Here is a 22,819-nt window from a genome sequence, read left to right on the forward strand (position 1 = left end):
TCAAATTTATATAAGTAAAATTGTCGATAATATTAAGGCTGAGCTAATTAAATATATGGAAGGAGAAGGATTACAGTTACTATGGAAAATCATAAGGAGCTGCTGGCATACCGGATGCATACCTAGAGACTGGACTCTTGCCACTATTCTACCATTACACAAAAAGGTGATAAACATACGTGTTCTAACTACAGGGGAATATCATTGTTGGTAGTTGCTAGTAAAATCTACGAAATAATACTAGAGAAAAATCTGCGAGAAAATATCGAGGCCACACTGGATGACAGCCAATGCGGCTTTAGGCCAGGGCGAGGTACAACCGATCTCATATTCACGGTGAGACAGTTATCAGAAAAAGCCCTACAACATAACAGTAAGTTGTTTCTATGTTTTGTGGACTTGGAAAAAGCATTTGATCGGGCGCCACGTAACAAGATCTGGGAAATATTAAACCGTAGAAATGTGAATCCTAAGTTAATCCAAGCAATAAAGAGTATATATAAATGTACACGTAATAATGTAAGAACAAAAAATCGCTCATCTCTAGAATTCTACACAAAGACAGGTGTAAGACAAGGTGGTGTTCTGAGTCCTTTGTTATTCATCACTCTAATGGACAAAATTGCAAAAGAATGCAGGGGTAAGGTAAAAAGAACTAGGGTAGGGGTGTATAAACTTCAACAAGTTCACGTGTCAGAGTTGATATATGCCGATGACCTGGTAAATGTGGCAAAATCAGAAAAAGACTTGCAAGTGAATGTGAATGTTTGGAATGAAGCCTTTAAGAAATTTGGGATGAAAATAAATACTGAAAAAACAGAAGCTTTAGTAATATCGAAAACTCAAGAAAATATAATTGTAAAGCTGAATAATGAGAACATTACACAAGTAGAGGACTTCAAGTATTTAGGATCAACAATGAATGGACAAGGAAATATAGAACCAGAAATAAACAGCAGGGTAATGAGTGCAACAAAATTGTACTATGCGCTAAATAAAAGTTTTATTAGGAAGAAAGAAGTAAGCCTGAAAACAAAAATGAAAGTGTTCCAAACTGTATACGAGCCGGTGCTACTCTACGGTAGTGAAACGTGGACAATGAATGACAACATCCGTAGTAAAATTCAAGCATGCGAAATGCGATATTTACGTGCGGTATCCGGGGTGACCAGACGTGATCGTATAAGAAATGAAGACATACGTGAAAGGTGCGGTATTGGAAGGACCTTAGACAGACTTGAAACGAAACAGTTATCGTGGTTCGGACATATGGCGAGAATGGGTGAAGGTAGAACTGTAAAGAGGGTATGGAAAGCGGCATCCGACAACAAACGAAGAAGAGGCAGGCCAGCAAGAACATGGAACGCAGATATTGGAAAGGCTTGCGTAAAAAGGAATATTGGGTGGAGAGAAGCAGAAAGAGTAGCTACTGACCGAAAGGCATGGAGACGTCTTTCTCCACTTACCTCGACACCGTAAGGTACAAGAGGACGGCTTGAGTAAGTAAATAAGTAAAATTGTGTTAGTAACCCATTTTTAAATCATTTTCAAACAAAATTCATGTAAGTCTTACTTTCCGCCCACTGGCGCTCACGCTGTACTTATTCACATACCGTTTGTTTCTTTGTAATATAACTAAAAAAAAAAGATATTTTTCTTTTATTTCCAATTTGTAAAATTTATTAATTAACACGTTAACGGACAGTGCGTCAAATGTATAAGCAAATGGTGTGACACTATATTATGTATTTTGCAAAGTAGAATAGGGAAAAATGCAACGTCTATAGACGTTGTGTCACATTGCATCAGTGGAAATTAGATGTCTGTAGACGTTCTGTCCGTCAACGTGTTAATTAAATTATTAATTTCATCAATATTCAGTTAACCCAACCGTGCGCTCTGCCGAACGCTGCCATACAGTTCACCAATATTATGAGAGGGTTTGACTCGAACGTTATAAATAAAAAATTATAGAAGCTGTAGATTTAATTTTAGAAAAATCTTTATATAAGGGTTTTGGTAAAAAAATTTCTGAAATTTTCAATGGCGATATCAGTCTTTTTCTAAAATTTATACTTTCGTAGATATTGAAAAAAAAAAACAAATAATTTCGCAGTTCATTAAGCACCCACTTTTAGAATAGAACTTTTTGTACGTCTTCACGGATTTTAACATAAGCTACCTTTTAGGTTGATGATTTGTCCACAGATATACTGAGCTATTATATCGTAAATTATCTTACAATTTTTGAATTTAATCATTTATTTATTCTCGTACCATAACCTTCAGAACACCCACAAGAGAGTAGGTGTATGTTTGTAATCTAAATCTTGAAATGAAATAGAGTAATTAACAGATTTGCAGCGGTGTTCAAGTTATCTCAAAATATTCAAATATTGAATAATTTATTAGTCTGCAAATAATGGTCTTTTAAGAATAATATTATCCTGTTCGATTATGTTGTTTTGTCAAATACGATATGTCTATCAAATACATGGCTTTTAGAAAAAGAAATGACATGATAAGAAATAACAATTTTTTTTCATAATAATCTCCCTCAACTTAACTTTACTTAACCCATTAACCGCTAAGCAAAGAAATACTGCAAAATATGCAATATATTTGATTAACTAGAGTAAAATAATTTTTAAGCAATCGTAAAAAAATTGTTTTACACTTTGATAATGACAGGTGTCACAACAACAAAATGGTTCATTTTCGAACCTTTGGCGAAACTGAGCTATAAATAAAAATTAAAATACACAATTTTATTTTTTGTGAAAAGTCTCAAAACAATAAAGTGTAAATGGACCTGGCATTTTTTATAAACAAAAATAGTATGGTTAGAACATTGCCAACACCTTGTTCAGCTTCTTTTTCAAAAACGAAGTCGAACGGCCCTCTATCTTTTTTAGAAATTATTTTAGATGTTTCCAGTTTACACTTTTCAATCCTGTATCTCGCACTGTGCCAGTTGAATAAATTCGACAAATCGACATATTGTCTACAACACTACACAACCTCCCTTATGTAGCCCCCTCCTCACCCCCCCCCCCGGCTCGTCTTTCTAAAGGTATGTATCCACATGTTCGTAATATTGGACCATCGATGCACTGCTGCACAGCCGTTGGCGCACTGTTGCACGGTCCGGGAGCGCCAACCATCCACTATGTTCACGAACCTCTTGCGCCCCGCGCTCCCTGCAACTGCTCCAATCGATACGGTATGCGCTCTTCTACATATAAACCGACACCAATTGGAACGCCGAGGCGGAGCTCGCACTGTTGCACGGTCCGGGAGCGCCAACCATTCACTATGTTTACAAACCTCTTGCGCTCCGCACTCCCTAGAACCGGCCCCATCGATAAGGCATGCGCTCCTCTATATATAACTGCCACCTATTGGACCTCCGAGGCGAAGCGCGCACTGTTGCACAGTCCGAGAGCGCCAACCATCCACTATGTTCACGAACCTCTTGCGCTCCGCGCTCTTCGCAACTGCTCCAAACGATATAGACTAAGAGCCGCTATAGGTGAAAATTCTTAATCATTTTAGGCACGACGGGACCCTATAACTTAAATAGTAGAACCTAAAATAAAACGTTTGAGCACTGTGCCGTCACTTTTCAGTGGCACATGCGTCTACAGTGGCGCATCAAACTTTCCACTTATGGACGGGATACATAAATTAAAAAATACCCTCCCTAATTACCAGAATTTAATTTTTTTCATTTTTTTAAGTTTTATGTGATTAAGACATAAGATTCATCGTAATTTTAACCCACCACCCCCTTCTCCCTGCCCCCACCATCAAAAACTTTATTTTTCGATTTTATTTTTTTTTGGTGGGATGCAATCAATTTTAAAATTTCAAAAAATTTACACACATAGTTAAGGCTTTTATAAAACACGTCTATTTTTTATAGACCTGTAGGTTGAGTGTACATAACCTCAAAAAAATTTTAATTTTTTTTTTTGAAAAAAAGTGTATAACTTTTTTTTGGGAATAGCTGCAGATCTAATTTTTTTCTTAGTCTTGTGTATTTTATCAAACACTATATTTATAATTTTTTTCAGATTTTTCTGTAACGTTGGTCACCTTCAAAAATCCAAAAAACTGGTTTTTAAGGGGATTTTGGGGGGTTTGGACGTGTTTTTCTGATTTTTAAATATTATAAAGAACTCAGTTACTACAAGTTACATATAACCTATAAAATCAAAATTGATTTGATATATTATGAAGTCTATAAAATAGGGAAAATCCCCCAAAACCCCCCAAAAAACAGTTTTTCGGATTTTTGAAGGTGGGGAGACTTACGGAAAAATCTGAAAAAAATTAAAGATATAGTGTTTGATAAAACACACAAGATTAAGAAAAAATTAGACCTGCAGATATTCCTCAAAAAAAATTATACGCTTTTTTGAAAAAAAAAATTTCTTTTAATTTTTTGAGGTTATGTACACTCTACCTATGGGTCTATAAAAAATAGGCATGTTTTGTAAAAGCCTCAGCTATGCGTGTGAATTTTTTGAAATTTTAAAATTGATTGCATCCCACCAAAAAAAAAACGAAAAATGAAGTTTTTGATGTTGGTGGCAGGGGGAAGGGGATGGTGAGTTAAAATCACGATGAATCCTATGTGTTAATCACATAGAACTTAAAAAAAATAAAAAAAAATTAATTCTGTTAGTAAGTTCTGTTAACTTTTAATTTATTTATCCCGTCCATAAGTGGAAAGTTTGATGCGCCACTGTCGACGCATGTGCCACTGAAAAGTGACGGCACAGTGTTCAAACGTTTTCTTTTAGGTTCTACTATTTAAGTTATAGGGTCCCATCGTGCCTAAAATGATTAAGAAATTTCACCTATAGCGGCTCTTAGTCTAATACGGTATGCGCTTCCTTACATATAAACCGCCACAGATTGGAATGCAGAGGCAGAGTGCGCACAATTGCACAGTCCGGGAGCGCCAAACGTGTCCACTATGTGGAGCAGTTGCAGGAGCTCGGAGCGCAAACATACTGGATACGTACTTTTACACATAATAAAGAAATATCAAAACAAAGTACTGCCTGTGCATCACTTTGAATTTATTCCTGATCAGACAGGATTATCCTGATCAAGTCGACTTCCGCCAATGGTTCGTTATCGAACCATTATTTTCAAACACGAGATTTGATGACTCAGAAATTTTTTTGGATTTTTATAACAATTGATGTACAAATAAGTTAAAAAATAATGTTTTAATTTATTTGACCACAAAAGTGTTATGCTAATAAAATTACTAAAGTAAAAATAAAGTTGTGTCGAAGGATTGAAAATGTCGGACATTTAGAAAATATTTTTGTGATGAAAACATGAGTTTGGAAAATAAACAAAATTAAATTTAGTTAGACTTATATCTTCTTTTTGCTTAAAAAATACAAAGATTTAAAAAAAAATAACGAATTGTCAAAAAAAAATCTACAAGAAAATGGTGCGTTTTCGCAGCTTTGGCGCTAAATGGGTTATGATTCGGACCAACGACGCGTTGAAGAACGTGTTAAAAGAAATGGAAAGAGAGCAAATTTTGCACCCCACATTCCTGTAAAATTAGTAAACATTTACTTTTATGATAAAATCAAGTCCCCAAAAATATCAACAAATATCATAAACCGCCAGTGTGGGCGGTAAAATTTTTATTAAATTGGTTAACCTTCGGATGACCAAGCGGGGGAAATTGTGACCCCAGCGTATGTTTTTCTTTCATAAATTTAAAAGTATTTTTAATTTTTAACTCATTATTTTTTTATTTGACTTTAATATCATTCTAGATATCCTCATATTTTGAAATAAAAAAATTCCCTATATTTTACGAATAAAAATATATTCTGAAGTCGATGTTTAGTAAAATAGTGTCTATTATGTGTAATGGGGGTTAGTGAGCTTGGAGAGGTAGTACCTTTGTATCGGTTTGACTGAACACTGGTCCTCACAAGCTCACAGGGCTAGATGAAGCGAATATAGCTATTCCAAGTGGAGCCTTAGCCTCTCTCTAGTGAAGACCGTAATGCGTGGTGAAGAGCCACATCCTACACGAGGTGCCCCTGTTAACGCAGAACATTACGGATCTAGACCGGAAGGTCGATAAATATTCCTGAAAATGGTAAGCAGCATTTCCAGTACCATGTTGGGGCGTATGGAAATTTATCCAGGACCGGCCTAATATTGGATAGTAGGAGGCAAGACTGCAGCAGTTTGATTGGCTTCTATACTGCGACTCACCAACCCGTTCGGCAAGCGTGGTGTTTTATGTTGCCAACATCCCCTCAAATAAATCGAAATGTCAGATTTTAAAACAAAGACGGAAAGACCCCAGGTGAGTAGGATAAATCCAGAGTCTCACACTGATTTATCAGTCTGTCCCAAGGATTCTGGGGGGGACAAAAAACTGACGAAACGAGAAATACGAAAACCCTTTCCATTCTACGTTGCCACCTATAATGCCAGAACTCTATTGTCAGAAGAAAAATTCTTCGAAATGGAAGATGCAATCAAAGAAATTAAATGGGACGTAATAGGAGTCTGCGAAATACGACACCGTGGTGAAAACTTAAAGACGCTGAAATCAGGACACCTCTTCTATAGAATTGGCTCCGAAACCGAATCAGTTGGAGGGGTCGGTTTCTTCATCCATAAAAAACATAAGAAAAACGTAGTTGATATAAAAAGTGTGTCTACAAGAGTTGCCTATGTAACCCTAAAGCTCAACAACAGGTATAAACTGAAAATTATCCAGGTATACGCTCCAACAACACAACATCCAGACGAAGAAGTTGAAGACTTTTATGATGATATATCTGTAGCTCTAAAAGACACACCCACCCACTTTACAATCCTGTGTGGGGATTTTAATGCAAAATTAGGCCTTAAAGAAGACGAATCAGAGACATCACTAGGAAATTTTGGAACTCTAGGTAGAAATGAGCGGGGAGAAACACTCTTAGGCTTTTTGCTACAGAATAACTTGTTCCAAATGAACAGTTTTTTCGTTAAAAAACTACATAGAAGGTGGACGTGGGAAAGTCCTGATGGTAAAACAAGAAATGAAATAGATTACATTGCAAGCCTGGACTCCCCCATTAAATATTGATAAATACCAACACCATATAAACGCTGCTTTGGAAAGAAATACAACTTCAGATGAAAGTATAAATAACTTAAATGAAAACATAATTAGAGCCATTGAAGAAAGTCAACGAAAAAACTGCCCAAAAAAAGAAGAGAGATGAAAAAATAAGCCCAGAAACTAGAGTACTAATCAAAACGCGAAGTAAAATGAGAGGAAGCGAAAATACTGAAAAAAGTGCGTTAAGAGACATCAACAAGAAAGTGTCAAAGGAAATCAGAAAAGATCTAAGGAAGTATAAAACTCAAAGCATCCAGAAAACCATAGAAGAAAATAAAAGTTTGAAAGTTTTACGAAGGAAATTGACCAACGGAAAATGCGAAATACATAAATTAAAAAATAAAAACAGCGAAATAACATCAAACAGAGAAGATTTACTAAATATCGTAGAAGAATTTTATTTGGAACTATATAGGAGCCAAAGGCTGAATCAAAATAATCTGAGGGAAGCGGTTTCAAAGAAAATAATAAACCAAGGCTCCGAAATACTACCAGAGATAACCACTAGCGAAATCCATCAAGCACTGAGAAAAATGAAAAATGGAAAAGCACCAGGTGAAGATGGAGTCGTAATAGAGGCCATTAAAAACGGAGGCCACATTCTTATAGGTAAAATAAAAAATCTCTTTAAAATTTAAAATTTAAAAGGTAAAAACTTATGCCTTCATCAAAAGTCGATACCTGAAAAATGGAAAAACGCAGTAACAATACTTTTGCATAAGAAGGGAGATAAGACAGACTTAGAACATTATAGACCCATTAGCCTGCTAAACCACTTATACAAACTCTTTACAAAAGTAGTGACATCAAGAGTAGAAAAGAAGCTAGATTTTTACCAGCCAAAAGAACAAGCTGGATTTCGATCAAACTTTGGGACAAACGACCATCTGCCGGCAGTCAAGTTACTAATTGAGAAGTCAATAGAATATAATAAACCCCTTGTCCTAGCATTCGTGGATTTTCATAAAGCCTTTGACACGATAGAACTGGATAGCATTTTAGAAGCTCTAAATGAATGCCGCATTGACTACCGTTACAGTACACTCATCTATAATATTTATAAAGAGGCAACAATGAGTGTTAAGTTACATGATAAAACCAAACAAATAAGCATAGAACGCGGCGTAAGACAAGGCGACACACTCTCGCCAAAACTATTCATAACTGTTCTGGAATATGCCTTTAAGATGCTCAACTGGGACAATAAAGGGATCAAAATAGATGGAGAAAAGTTAAATCATCTTCGTTTTGCAGATGACATAGTCCTTATAACTGATGGAAAATAGGCCTGAAAATGAACTTTTCTAAAACTAAATTTATGACTAATCTGATTCCTAGCGGGCAGCTGATTATACGCAAACAGGAAGTAGAACTAGTGGAAAAGTACATTTACTTGGGCCATGAAATTAGAATTGGCAGAGATAACCAAACATGCGAAATAGAAAGAAGATTAACTCTTGCTTGGGCAGCCTACGGAGCTCTGAGAGATATATTCAGGAGCAGTATACCGATCGGTTTAAAAAGACAAGTGTTTGACCAATGTGTGCTACCGGTAATGACATATGGAGCAGAGACACTGACTCTAACCAAGGCAACAGCGTCGAAAATGCGGGTTGCTCAAAGGCGCATGGAAAGATCCATGCTGGGCGTAACTCTACGGGATAAAATAAGAAATGAAGATCTCAGACAAACAACCGGTATCGCAGATGTTGTAGAACGTATCACCAGGCTCAAATGGAACTGGGCAGGACACGTCGCCAGGCTGAAAGATTCAAGATGGGCATGAAAGCTGATGGAGTGGAGACCAAGAGAAGATAAACGAAGTAGAGGAAGGCCGCCTACACGATGGACAGATGATATCAGGCGGATTAGTAAAAACTGGCAAAAATCAGCACAAAACCGTGAAGTGTGGAAACAATTGGGGGAGACCTATGTCCAGCAGTGGACGTGAATTGGTTGGATGATGATGATGATGATTACGTGTAATTCCAAGTAGTTTTACGCTAATGACGCCGACTTTGCAAAGTAACAAGACACTTACTCAACATACACACTACACATGACACTAATACTCATGTTGTGACTAGCTGAATGACATTAAGTCCATGCCATAAAAGAAATTAAAAATAACAAAAAAAAAACTTCATTTTTTTGTTAATTGTCATTTTTGACATTTTTGACCTGGGGTCATTTTCCCCCCCTTGGTCATCCGTGTAACAAAAAAAGGTTGGTCATCGGAAGGTTAATTCATACAATGGTAAAAATCTTAACACAACGTAGTTAGACCACTACAGAGTAAAATTACAACGGCCCTGATCATATCAGCTCCCTAGCTCAGTCGAAAGGGGGACGTTTTAGCACCTGTATGTTAAATCTCTTTGAACTGTCATTTTACCGACAATTCCTCCTCCGACCTCCTCAGGACAATAAAAATATAGTACAGAGGCAATAAGTTAGGTTTTGGTGTTAGCTTAAAGATCGTAAATCACAAATTGAAGAACGTGTTAAAAGAAATGGAAAGACAGTAAAGTTTGCACCCCACAGTCCTGTTAAATTAATTAATATTTAATTTTATGATAAAATCAAGTCCCCAAAATATCAAGCGAAACCGCCAGTGTAAGCGGTAAAATTTTTATTAAATTGGTTAATTCATAAAAGGGTAAAAATCTTAACACAATGTAGTTAGACCACTACATAGTAAAATTACTACGACCCTGATCATATCAGCTCCCTAGCTCTATCGAAAGGGGGACGTTTTAGCATCTGTATGTTAAATCTCTTTGAACTGTGTCATTTTACCGACAAAGTATCGGAAAAAGATCCACGCTCCTCAGGACAATAAAAATAGAGTAGGTACAGAGACAATAAATTATACTAAATTTACAATCAAGATGCAGTAGAAATAATCAAACCGTGACACGTTAGATGCTACTAGGAGCACTTCTGAATCATAATTTACAACGAATATTTATTGTAAATCCCCAATGATGATTTCCAAAGTTTATACATTGTAAATTATGATTCGGGAGTGCTCCTAGTAGCATTTAACGTGTCTTGGTTTGTTTATTTCTACTGCATCTTGATTTAAAATTTAGTATAGGTTTTGATATCAGCTTAAAGATCATAAATCACAAATTTTAACAGACAATTCTCTATTTTACGTTGCATTGAATCTTGTTCACGTTGCTTTGAATCCCGTCGTCTGTTTTTATCTTTTTCTGTTACATTGTTCGATTTCACTCGGCCTGCCTTGCCATCGTTCCGTGGGAGTTTTGTTTGAGCAACAGTCACCTCCATTTTTAGGCATTGTTTAGAACGGATAATATACTCATCTTAATTACGTAAATTTTTAGAAGAGATATAGTCATGTAGTTTTTGCAGTCTTGGTTGTCGTCATTTTTATGAATCGGAATTATGATTCCTCGGTTTCCTTCCTCTGTCATCATATTTTTATTCCATATTTCCTCTATTAGAAGAAATACGTATCCGCTCCAGCTTGCGTAGAGGATGATTTCTGAATTAAGCAGGGACTCCGCTGTACTTCGCGGAATCCTCTACTAAGACACGACGTGTCCTACTGGTTGATAGGGAGATGTTCTATAGATATAGAGTATTAAATTCGCTATATTTTGTAAACCAGCTACTAGGTAATTTTTTTCTTTTGCTCAAAAGTCTAAAAATTTAATGTCTCAAAAAAACTTCAAAAATACAGTAAACTAAAAGACTCCAAAATAAATATATTAAAAGTTTTAGTTATAAATTTCGTGCAAGCAGCAAGGTATCTGGATAGCCTTGAGGCTGCAAAGTGATTTTTTTAATAGATGTTCTTTCTCAGTCACAACTACAAAATGACATGAGTTGTAGCTCGTTCTAGTCCTTCTCCCTGCATGTAGGCTACAGTTACTGTTGTTAAATATCGTACTTTTGCTCATGATTTTTTGAGACACCTTCACCTGTATAATCACTGTTTGACATGAATCTCCCTTATTTATAGAAGAAATATAATTTGTAATATACGTAATATAATATTTCTAATATAATTTGTATATCTTTCGAAATTATTTTTTAGCTAAACATACGTGGGAGGTCCGATAAGTCCTTAGCCTTCAAAAGAAAAACGGAAATTTTGGAAAAGTGGCGATTGATTTCTGTACGTAGTCTCCTTTTAGCTCGATACACTTGAACCAGCGATGCTCCACCTTCTTTAACCCGTCTGAAGAATAGCTTTGCTCGAGGTCTGCAAAGTAGGCTGCCGTGGCGGTGATGAACTCCTTATTCGATTTAAATTTGTGCCCGGCGAGTGACTTTTTTAAATTTGGAAACAAAAAGAAGTCGTACAGACCCAAATCTGGAGAATATGTTGGATGGAACAGCAGTTTGTAGCCCAATTCGACCAATTTATCCATGGCGATTGCGGAGGTGTGAGCCGGACGTTTTCTTGGTGGAAGAGTTTTTTTCTTCCACAATTGGGACTGTTTTTTTTTCTGAAATTCAGAATGTTATCGGGCCCATTATGCAGCATAGTAAAGCCCTGAGATCATTTTGCCTTTTTCAAGGAAGTGGCCATCTCCTTTCACTGACTGATATTGCTCTTTAGTCATTTTTCTAAAATCCCCAAACACGCCCTTTATATACGCGGTCAAAACAAAACTACGAGTCGGATTTGGCTGATATTTTTCCATAGGCCGTCTACAAGAATGTGTTACACGATGGTACATTTCACCTGGGACAATGGCGCCATATGGCGGGGAGGCTAAGTACTTATCGGACCTCTCTAGTATAGGTATATAGCAATTATAATAATTATCCCATCTAACTCTTAAGGAGTATATTTTATGAAAAGTAACTAAATTAAAGCGTTGACTAGATAAATGGACTCAGAATATTTTTTTTTCGAAAATAAGCTTGGTTTATAAGTAGTTGTAAAACGTTTTTTGATATGATTTTAATTTTTTTGTATTTTATACTTTCCTTTTCATTAATGAAATAAGTTATGCAATATTATCAAAATTTTTGTGGAACGACATTTATGTTTCAAGGAAATATGTAGGGTGTAACAAAAAGGCAGGCCATAAATTAAATCACATGAAAGACATGTTCTGGAAACAAAAATTGAGCCTAACTTATTACGTTAAGTACAAATGTGCACACAAAACAAGTTACATCCCTTTGAAGTTACAAAATGAAAATCGAGTTTTTCCAATATATTGAAAACTATTGAAAAATAAAGCACCACATAAAATTTTTATAGGGGTTTTGTTCCCTTAACCCCCCCCCCCCCCATCTTAATATTTGTGTAGGTTCCAATTACATTATTATTGTGGTACCATTAGTTACACAATACTTTTTAAAGCTTTTTGCCACTTAGCCTACGGCCAGACAGGCGATAATTTATAGCGCCGTAAGAGCAGTAAGCGCTTTAAAATGAAGCGGCAGTAAGCGCTGTCAAAAGCATTCGTCGGTCTAATAAGCAAATTGCCTTAGTTACAAATTGAAAATTTTACAGGAGAGACAAAAAACTTTGGAACAAAAGTAAAAAAGAGAAAATTGCTTAACTCCATATAGCAATACTATGTATTGCTCCATTATGCAATACATAATTGACCAAAATTAACTAAACAAAATATTTACACAAACTTTATACTTATTATACTATATCCATATTAATAATAATCAAAATAGGATAGCGATCAAATCTACCACGTTATTAGTTGCTCTGAAATAATAGTAATTTTAAATGGTAAAAACAAATCATAATTTAATATTTTACACCTCTACTACAAACTAAAGTGCATCAGTTAGTGTTGACAATATTATCTCAAGTGAGTAGCACTTATTTTCGTAATATTTTTGTAACAACAACAAACAAACTAACCTTTAAATATTACCTACGGAAAGAGATAACAAAAATTCCACTTGGGTCTTGACCAGTTTTTTGGACCAGCCACAGGACCGGCTCACCTCCTGACCAAGATAATTAATAAAAGGACTTCAAACAACAATAATACTACACACAAGTCCACTAAACACAGTTACTCAGATGCCGTAAATTATTTTAAACATCCTACAAAAGAAGATGCAATAGTCATTTCCAACATTGAAGGTACAAAAATCCATGATTACGTCGTAGCTGTTGGATCACTAGTGGGTCCAATTAATGTACGTTTTGCCTCCAGAATTGCTAACAACAGGATATGTATATAGCTTTCTTCAAAAAATAGTGTTGATTCTCTTCTTCATTCTTATAAATATATCAAAATAAATGGATGTCAAGTCGAAGTAAGAAGACTAATTTCTCCAGCCCAGAGACTTCTATCTTGTGCATATCCTACAATCCCGAACGAAATAATTGACAAAGAATTACAAAAACTTGGTATTCACACTGTATCTAAAATGACTTTTCTTCGAGTAGGTATGCCTGAAAATGAGTACAGTCATGTTCTGCGCTTTAGAAGGCAAATCGTTCATTACCCCCTTGGAAAATATGTCCATTCCTGACTCATTTACAATAACTCATGATAATACTTTCTACCGGCTATTTTTTCCATAGACGGATTCAGCTGCTCCAAATGTAAATCCATTGGTCACCAAGAATCAGAATGCACTCATATTTCAAACCAAATCCCTTTAACCACCGTCATAGATTCAAATCAAACCTCACCATTATTATCCAAATCTCATGAACCAAATGATACCCCTTCAACTACCCTCTTAGACTCAACCCAGACCATATTATCTTTATCTAATCCTCACGAACCAAATGATAAAATATATCAATCTATGGAAGCCGATCTCATTAAAAACATTTCACAAGAAAATCGAAACACTTCGTCTTCTTCTTCCAAAACAACATTATCAACTGTAGATAACACCAAAAATACTACGACACCAGAAACATCAATAACTTTAAATAAAGTAGTCAACTCAAACCAGCTAAAAAGACATAATTTATCATCTCCAGAAATAACCGAAGACAATCCGAAAACCGTTTCACCCATTTTTAATACCCCTTAACTAAACAATCTAAACCAAAGAAAAAACCCAAAACTTCTTCCAAAATCTCCCGTGAAGATATCATTCAATCCTTAGAATCCATCAAAGACAAAATCGAAAATCGATCACCTCCATTTGTGCTAAATTTCAACGAAATATGCGATTTTATGGAAAACGTGTTACACTTTCATAACCCTGAATTAACTTCTAAAGATTATTCCAACGAACCAAATGAACTAATTCAGATCCTTAACTTTGTTTATTGTTATACACAAAATTCTAGGTTAAGAAATAATATCACCCGACTAGAAAAAAAAAATAAACCCTACCCCTTCTTCAGCTGACGAAACTGACGAATCATCACTGGTTGAATGAAAATCAAGTGATGACTAACTCATTTATAGTGCAATGGAACATAAATGGGTTTTAAACCCATTACGAACAGTTGAAACTTCTAATCGGCGAACTTTCTCCTGTAATTCTTTGTCTTCAAGAAACCCACTTGAAACAAACTAACATAAATTTAAAAAATTTTCAATGTTTTAATAAAAATAGAATAGCCCAGCAAGCTAGTGGCGGAGTAGCTAACTCCTCCGATCCACTGACTGTCAAACATATTCTGCTCTATTGTCCGCATTTCAAGAAAGAAAGAAGATCCCTTGGAATCGCAGTTGATGAGCTCACGACAATTCTCACAAAAAAAAACTTCAACAGTGTTAACCTATTTAAAAGACATCAAGTTATATAATTGTTTTAATGTAATATTTTTTGTATTTGTTATATCCACTAATAACCCTGCGCGGTTGATGTGGTTTTGTGTGTAAATAACAAAAATTTAAAAAAAAAATAATCAATATATATTTATTTACTTAAATTTTTTAACGTCTTTAATCAAAACAACTTCAGAAACACTGACATAGGCAATATTCGTATGAATGGGAAGGAACGTTTGGACTTCAGAAAAATTTGTTTAGCGAAATTGGCGGGAAATAAAATAATAGTGGCGCTTGTGGGAATTGTCAGGCGGTAGCTTTTACCGTCTACTACTAGATGACACATTCAGAGGGGGATGTATATTACTGCGGGTCGCGAGATGTAAATACAATGTTTTGGTCGTTGTGATGGCTAGATGAGCTACAAATAATTTAATTTGGACCCAGGTTCGATGTTGTTGCGCGATATTTTACAGCTCAGCCTGGCCATCCACTACACTCACCGTGGGATTGTGGGACCCATTTTCGAGCTTCATTTTACTATTCTTACGGCCCTAGCCTTAGTACTTTTCGATAAGTCAGTGTTTATAAAGAGATATTTTAAATTTGTAAAATTCAACACATATTTTGAAGTGGAATAGTAAGATTATAGGTAGACACCTGGTAACATTATGGCAATAACACTCTATAATATTAGGTAATACTTTACTATTTAAAAATTTGTGTCCGATTTTAAAAATGTTCAAGAAATCTTGATAAAAACTGGCTTATCGAAAAATACTAAGAGGCAAAAAAGTATTAAAATCATTTTATTGGACTAATGGTACTACAATAATAATTTAATTGGAACGTACAAAAATTTCACTTTCTATCTAAAAAAATAAAAAATCTTTAATGGTCTTCGATATGTTAGAAAAAATCGATTTTTATTTTTGAAACTTTAAAGGGCTCTACTATTTTCAAACTTTTTCTATGTACTTCAAACTTTTTTATATGCACATTGGTACTAAGGGACGTTAAGTTCAATCGAACTATTTTTGGTCCCAGAATATGTGATTTAATTTAAAAGCTGCCTTTTTATATACTCTATACCCTGTATATATTTTATATTGACTTCTTTTAATATTATTTGTCAATTTTATTTAATTTTCATTAGTTCGAAATTTTTATTACATTTATTTAATACCACCAGAACATATATCATTTAGAAGCTATTCAAATCGAACTGTTGATTATTTAATAATTATGTAATTCTACTGTTGCTTATTTTATTTCATATTATTAGATTTGACGACGAAATAGTCCACCACGTAATATTTTATCGTTGGGAACAAAAAAACTCTAAATTAGGCAAATACGGAAAATAAAATATTAATTAGATTTTTTATTAGTTTGTATTATTAATTAATTGATTGTTTCATGAATAATGTGAGAAAATAATATTGTGATGTGTTTAGCATGCCTATTTTATTTTAATATTAATATGATATGGTGCATCTTATTGGTTTGTATGCATTACTTAATAATACAGTGAACTCTCCCCTGAACGGACAGCAGTCGTTCCGTAATTTCTTCAGTCTCAGAAGTACAGTCTCAGACCGTAGTCTCTTCTATCTACACTGAAGTTAAAATCTGAGAACTCGGATCCAATAAAACCCTAAATTAATACTGAGTGTTTTTCTTTGATAATTTTTGAACTTCAATTAAGTATGAATAAAAATTAATCTATATTGTCGTGATTTTCAGTACCTACGTTTCATAAAAATGAACACTTACATTTTACATTATTACAAAAAATATCGTTGATTTATTTTTTTTATCACACTGATACAGCAGATTGAATAGACTAAACTGGCAACACGCCAGAGATGATTTTATTCTATAGTCATACCAAATGTTGAGTAGATATTGTACCTACATAAAACGGCGTCAGCTTATAATGTGTCTAGAAATATTAAACGATGGCCACTTGTAATTTTTTATGGGTTCCTAAATATCGCCAGTATAAACGTGTACCAAACATAGATAATAACCCTAATAGGAAATATACTAAATAACGAAGACAATTTATTAAAAAATTAGGAATACATAGACCTAGTAGAAAGTCATTTGCAAATTGAGGCGCTCAGAGCAACAGTGGCCTAAGCCAAAAATTGAGCATTTTTGATTAATATATCAATAAAAGCAGCGACATTAAATCTTCTTATTATCAAGTGTCTACACAACCTACCTCTATATTTGGCTAAATGTCGCTACATAATTTGTAGCGCCATCGCACAAGCACAATGTAAATACGAATACAACGATTGCATTTATCTCAAAACTTCGTTTTTGGGGTTAGGCCACTGTTGCTGTGAGCGCCTCAAGTATGGTTCATCAAGTTCAGGGCTGCATGTTCAGAATTTCTTTCTCATATTCGATAACCTGTTATGAAATACACTGGAATGCCTACACAAAACCGACCTAATCCACCACCAGGTAAAAAAGCATTGAAATACTGTAAGAAAAGGAAAACCAGATATTTTGCACACTTTTCAAATGTTGGTTATGCATGGGTCCTATCGTAGCCTGCTGTGAGAAGTGTATTCAGCAAAAACTTAGAAACTGTCCTTGTGATTAAATTCTCTATTTTCTGTATACCTAATTTTGCTGAAATCTTTAGTTTTTTAGTGCAGTTTGATTATTGTTTTGATCAGATTTTGTTATAGAAGAATAAGTTTATTTTTTGTAAGTGTGGTAAGCTGTTAAAATTATGGTCTGAAATATGTCACTTGTTTTTGATCTATTTTAATTTTATACAAGGTAGGTATAAACAAACAAAATATTTTCATCAGGAGCAAGAAAACACCCTATAAATATATAGGTTTACTCAAAAACAAATAATCAAAATTAATTTAGTATAGCTTAGAGTTTTTTACGGTTTTCTCAAAATTTATAAAATGTATCTTGTCTTCTTTCAACAATAAACGATTCAATTATTTATAGGCATTTGCTGAATTAGTGAAAATACCGGGTGTCCACTTATATTTTCCCCCATTTTAACTGCCTATAACTTCTAAACGGCTCAAGATATAAATATGCGGTTTTCACTGAAATGTTTTATTTTAGTAAAAGCTTATAAATTTTATATCGCTTTCAAATACGAAATAAAATTTTCTGTTTACTAATAGAATAGACTTTTTTTTTAATAGAACACCCAGTATATTCTTTTGTAAATTGAAAGAAAGGTCATTCACCTATCTAGCGATATAAAGTTTTTCAAAATCGGTTGTCAAATCACTGGGTAATTAATTTTTAAAGTGAGAGGTGCAACGTGGATATCACATACCTAAATAACATAACTAAGCAAGTTATGTGATTTCCACATTGCATCTCTCATTTTAAAAATTAATTGCTCAATCATTTGACAACCGATTTTAAAAAAAAATTATATCGCTGGATAGATAAATGACCGTTTTTTCAAGTTTTTAGGTAAATTACCATTTTTCTATCGCTTTTAAATAAAAAATGGCGGATTTTTGAAAAAAGAAAACATTGTTGACTTTTTTTGTTAAAACACCCAGTATATTTTTTTGTGTCTTAAAAAAACGGTCATTTACCTATCCAGCGATATAAAATTTTTTAAAATCGGTTGCCAAATGACTGAGAAATTAATTTTTAAAATGAGAGATGCAATGTGGAAATCACATAACATAATATCATTTTGCTCAGTTATGTTATTTAGGTATGTGATATCCACGTTCCACCCCTCATTTTAAAAATTAATTACTCAGTGATTTGACAACCGATTTTGAAAAAATTTATATCGCTGGATAGGTGAATGACCTTTCTTTCAACTTACAAAAAATATACTGGGTGTTACATTAAAAAAAAATCAACAAAGTTTTTTTCAAAAATGCGCCATTTTTTATTTCGTATTTGAAAGCGATATAAAAAATTAAATCCATTCATACAAAACTATTACTAAAATAAAACATTTCAGCGAAAACCGCATATTTCTATCTTGAACCGTTTAGAAGTTATAGGCAGTTAAAATAGGGGAAAATATAAGTGGACACCCGGTATGTGTAACTTAAACGCAATAAAATGACGGCTCGCAGCTCGAAGCTGTAATACACGTACGGGCTACGATAAGACTTCATAACCGGTTGGATCGACGGCGTACTTAAAGTACGCGTACTTACGGTGACACACGTGCGAAAAGGTCGTCGAGCCATAAGTTCGCGTACTTACTCGAATGGGTGTCACCCCTTTGTATTTGTTTTGCATATATTTATCTTGCGTACCCATAGCTCATACTCTTCCTTTAATTTCCCGATCATATTTATATTCCATGCCATCTATGTTTTGTGCACAAACAACTTTCTTCAAGTCAATAACGGTCATATTATGTATTTCAATATTTTTCTATTTGCTTTTTTCGATCTCTTCTCTCGTGATATGAATGTATTATCTAGATATGATCTGGTCTTTCGAAATCCGGCTTGTTGTTCGCCGTAATGGCCCGTTAGTCCATTGAATCACGGTTTTTGCTCCAAATTTTAAAGAACCGCTTGAATTGACATGAAATTTGGCACACACATAGCTAATATGTCAAAGAAAAAAAGTGATATTGTGCCGATATCACCCATTAAACTCACCCCCTTTTTAACTTTTCATGAAAAATTAAAATCTTTGATCTTCAACAACTTAAAAAGTATTGTTTTATTATAATAACTTTATATATAACAAATTTTGCTTAGAATTTATCCCTCTATGGATTTGTGTTGTTTTGTTTAATATAATAATTTTAATCGCCGAGAAGGAGATTAATCTACTTCAAGGTGAAAGCGCAAGTTGGCACCATGTCACCTGTGTTCCTTGAGGTATCCTCTAACCACTCACCAATGTTAAAAAAATTCGATGAAGGTTCAACGAAATCGGAGGTTAAAGTCTTCAGTGACTAGGCTATTCGAAAATCATTTTTATTTCATTTCCAACTTAAATTGCGGCTTTTTAGGAGAGCAAAAATTGCCAAAACAACTTAAGCATAATCAATTTGGAGATTAAACCAAAGAAATTCGCGAAGAAAAATTAACATAGTAAAAACATAAAATGAAAAAATTAAGAACACCAAAATTAGTATCTGTTGACCAAGCTTAAAACATAATAATATGCAAGAAACTAATTGTACTAAGAAAATGTATAATAACACAAATAATAATTCAAAGAAAAAGCTCTGACAGATAAAGCTTTAAAGGAAACACAAAACAAGTCTGCATACGATAAAGCCAATAATAGGGAAGTAACAACTTGTACTCCTACAAGAAAAACAAAACATTCCACAAAAAAAATATTAAACTAATAATAAAAAAACGAACAGAAAGGCAAAGGAAAAATGCAGTTTGGAATGAAGAAAATTTTGCTTAACGGCATATTAACAACCCCAGATACTAGACCCAAGATTTGCTACGGATATAAGTAAATATAATTACTAATATTTTAGAGTAATATATTTTAATCCCTATTATATTATATATTATAAAAAAAACATTATATTATGTGTATAAAGCAAACTTTCATTTAATTAAAATTAATTGTTAATTAGTTGAATAAAAACACGAAACAATTGGTGACTATCAACTAGAGAAACGAGTAAAAACAATTATTCTCAAAATCTTTAAACAATACTTACAATTTTCATTTTAATCGCCGATATATTGCACCTGTTTTACACTATGTACAGTAAACCGATAAGTAAGAGTAATGACTTTATATATTCCCCTTCACTTTCATTGATTCGTACTTGCCGACAGATATGTTCAAAGTTAAAACTATTGTTAAATGACTTCGATATGTATGTCCACAAACTGTAATAATATGGTGGAGGTAAATACCTACAAAGTGTTTCTCTCGTTTATTTGAACTAATCTGGAACAATAATACATAAAAGGAAGTATCCATAGTTCACAAAAGCGGTTTAGAGGTAACAAAATATCATCTCTAAGAAAGTACCACAAAATTTATTAAAAAGGTAAATATTAAGATTTTTATTGGACGCGTTTCGGTCCAACATGACCCATCTTCAACAAAGTACAGGAAAATACATCAAAGAACTTACTCGACAGGAAGGAGAAAGAAGCAATTAAGCCTGGATACTGTGTAAAAAAAGTTTACAAAACGTTATTTTATAAATACACTCGGGTGCAAAATTAACCAGACACCTTAAAAATGGGTAATTTTTGATGTCTCGCAATTCCTAAACCTGTTGTCCCATTTAAGTGATTTTTTAATATGTTATAGCCTTATTCCTTAACAATGCCGTTTTAATAATATTGTTGCTAAACAGGTAAATTTTCATTGTATACGAGGTGTACCAATGAAACTCTGTTTTTTTCCTAAATTTCGCATCACCCTGTGGAATATTCTAGCATTTACAAAATACTGAAATTGAAATCTAACTACAGCCTCATGTTTTCCAAACATTTTGCTTTTTGGTTCATTCGCGTACATTGGACCATAAAAAAGTTAGGTACTTTAACAACTAGCCAGGTTTTTTATCAATACAGGGTCTTTTTTAAATAAGTATGGCAACCTTCAAAGGGTAATTCTGCATGAAAAAATAATGACAGTTTGCTTTATAAACGGTATGTCCGCAAATGCTTCGTTTCTGAGATAGGGGGTGTTAAAATTTTTCTTACAAACTGATGATTTATTTATTGCTTTAAAACTGGTTGAGATATGCAATTGGTGGATTTTAAGATGTAAATATTGCACATTTTTTGGCATACAACTAAGAATTTAATATTCATCATTGGCGCGCATACGGGTAATATGACCGCTCATATTACCCGTATGCGCGCCAATGGTGAATATTAAATTCTTAGTTGTATGTCAAAAATTGTATAATAACTACGTCTTAAAACCCACCAAATTTCATTTGCATATCTCAACCGGTTTTAAAGCAATAAATAAATCGTCCTTTTATAACAAAAATTTCAACACCCTCTATCTTAGAAATTAAGCATTTGCGGACATAGGTTTATAATGCAAATTGTCATTATTTTTTCATGTAGAATAACTCCATAAAGTTTGCCATGCTTATTTAAAAACATACTGTTTTGATAAAAAACATGGCTAACTGTTAAAGTACCTAACTTTTTAACGGTCCAACATAAGCAAATGACTCAAAAAACATAATGTTGAGAAAACATAAGGCTATATTAGGGTTTAAATTTGAGTATTTTGTAAATGTTAGAATACTCCACAAGGCGATGCGAAATTTTAGAAAAAACACAGCTTCATTGGTACACCCGGTATACAATGAAAATTTACCTGTTTAGCAACAATATTATTGGAACGATATTGTTGAAGAATAAGGCTATAACATATTACAAAATCACTCAAATCGGACAACAGGTTTAGGAATTGCGAGACATCAAAAATTACCCATTTTTAAGGTGTCCGGTTAATTTTGCACCCGAGTGTATGTTTGTGTATGTACCGGGTGTTCCAATAAGAATGGCTCTTGACCATATTTAAGGAACCGTTTATAGTACAGCTTTCAGAAAAAAATATTTATAAAAAGTTGTCTCGGGAAAAGCCTAGAAATTTTTTCATAATTGTAGGTTCACTGCTAGAGGGCGTAATTGAATATAAAAAACTAAAAAATCAAAATTTTACAAAATTTGTCTAATCAAAGGGCACTGGAAATCCGATCATCGTATTCTTAAGAAAATTCTGCGCATATTTGATTTCACAAGTTTAAGTCTACCTTTGCAAATAAGAGGTGGGGGTGAGTGGGAACCTTGTTATGAAAAAATGGCTGTAAGTCCGGTTCTGCTAAATCGAATTTTGCAAACTTGGTCTTGTTGAAAACTGCTCTGTTTCGTCAATGTAAAAGTTATAATGTTGAAACAGCCAATTGAGTAATATGCCAACTAGGAGGCGTTATTTAATTATTTTT

At 33.9% G+C, this 22,819-nt stretch overlaps 1 protein-coding gene across 1 annotated transcript in view; it reads right to left on the reverse strand.

Moving 5' to 3' along the window:
• LOC126885118 (uncharacterized) overlaps positions 1-20,702 on the reverse strand; it is a 192,748-nt gene extending 172,046 nt beyond the window's left edge. The window contains exon 1 of the mRNA XM_050651550.1: positions 20,549-20,702. Within this exon, the coding sequence (XP_050507507.1) occupies positions 20,549-20,557 (9 nt within the window). The 5' untranslated portion in view covers positions 20,558-20,702. The remainder of the gene's footprint in view (positions 1-20,548) is intronic.
• Between the last annotated feature and the right edge of the window lie 2,117 nt (positions 20,703-22,819).

Source organism: Diabrotica virgifera, chromosome 5 (genome assembly GCF_917563875.1).
Source record: "Diabrotica virgifera virgifera chromosome 5, PGI_DIABVI_V3a".
In the NCBI taxonomy this organism is placed as follows: domain Eukaryota; kingdom Metazoa; phylum Arthropoda; class Insecta; order Coleoptera; family Chrysomelidae; genus Diabrotica; species Diabrotica virgifera.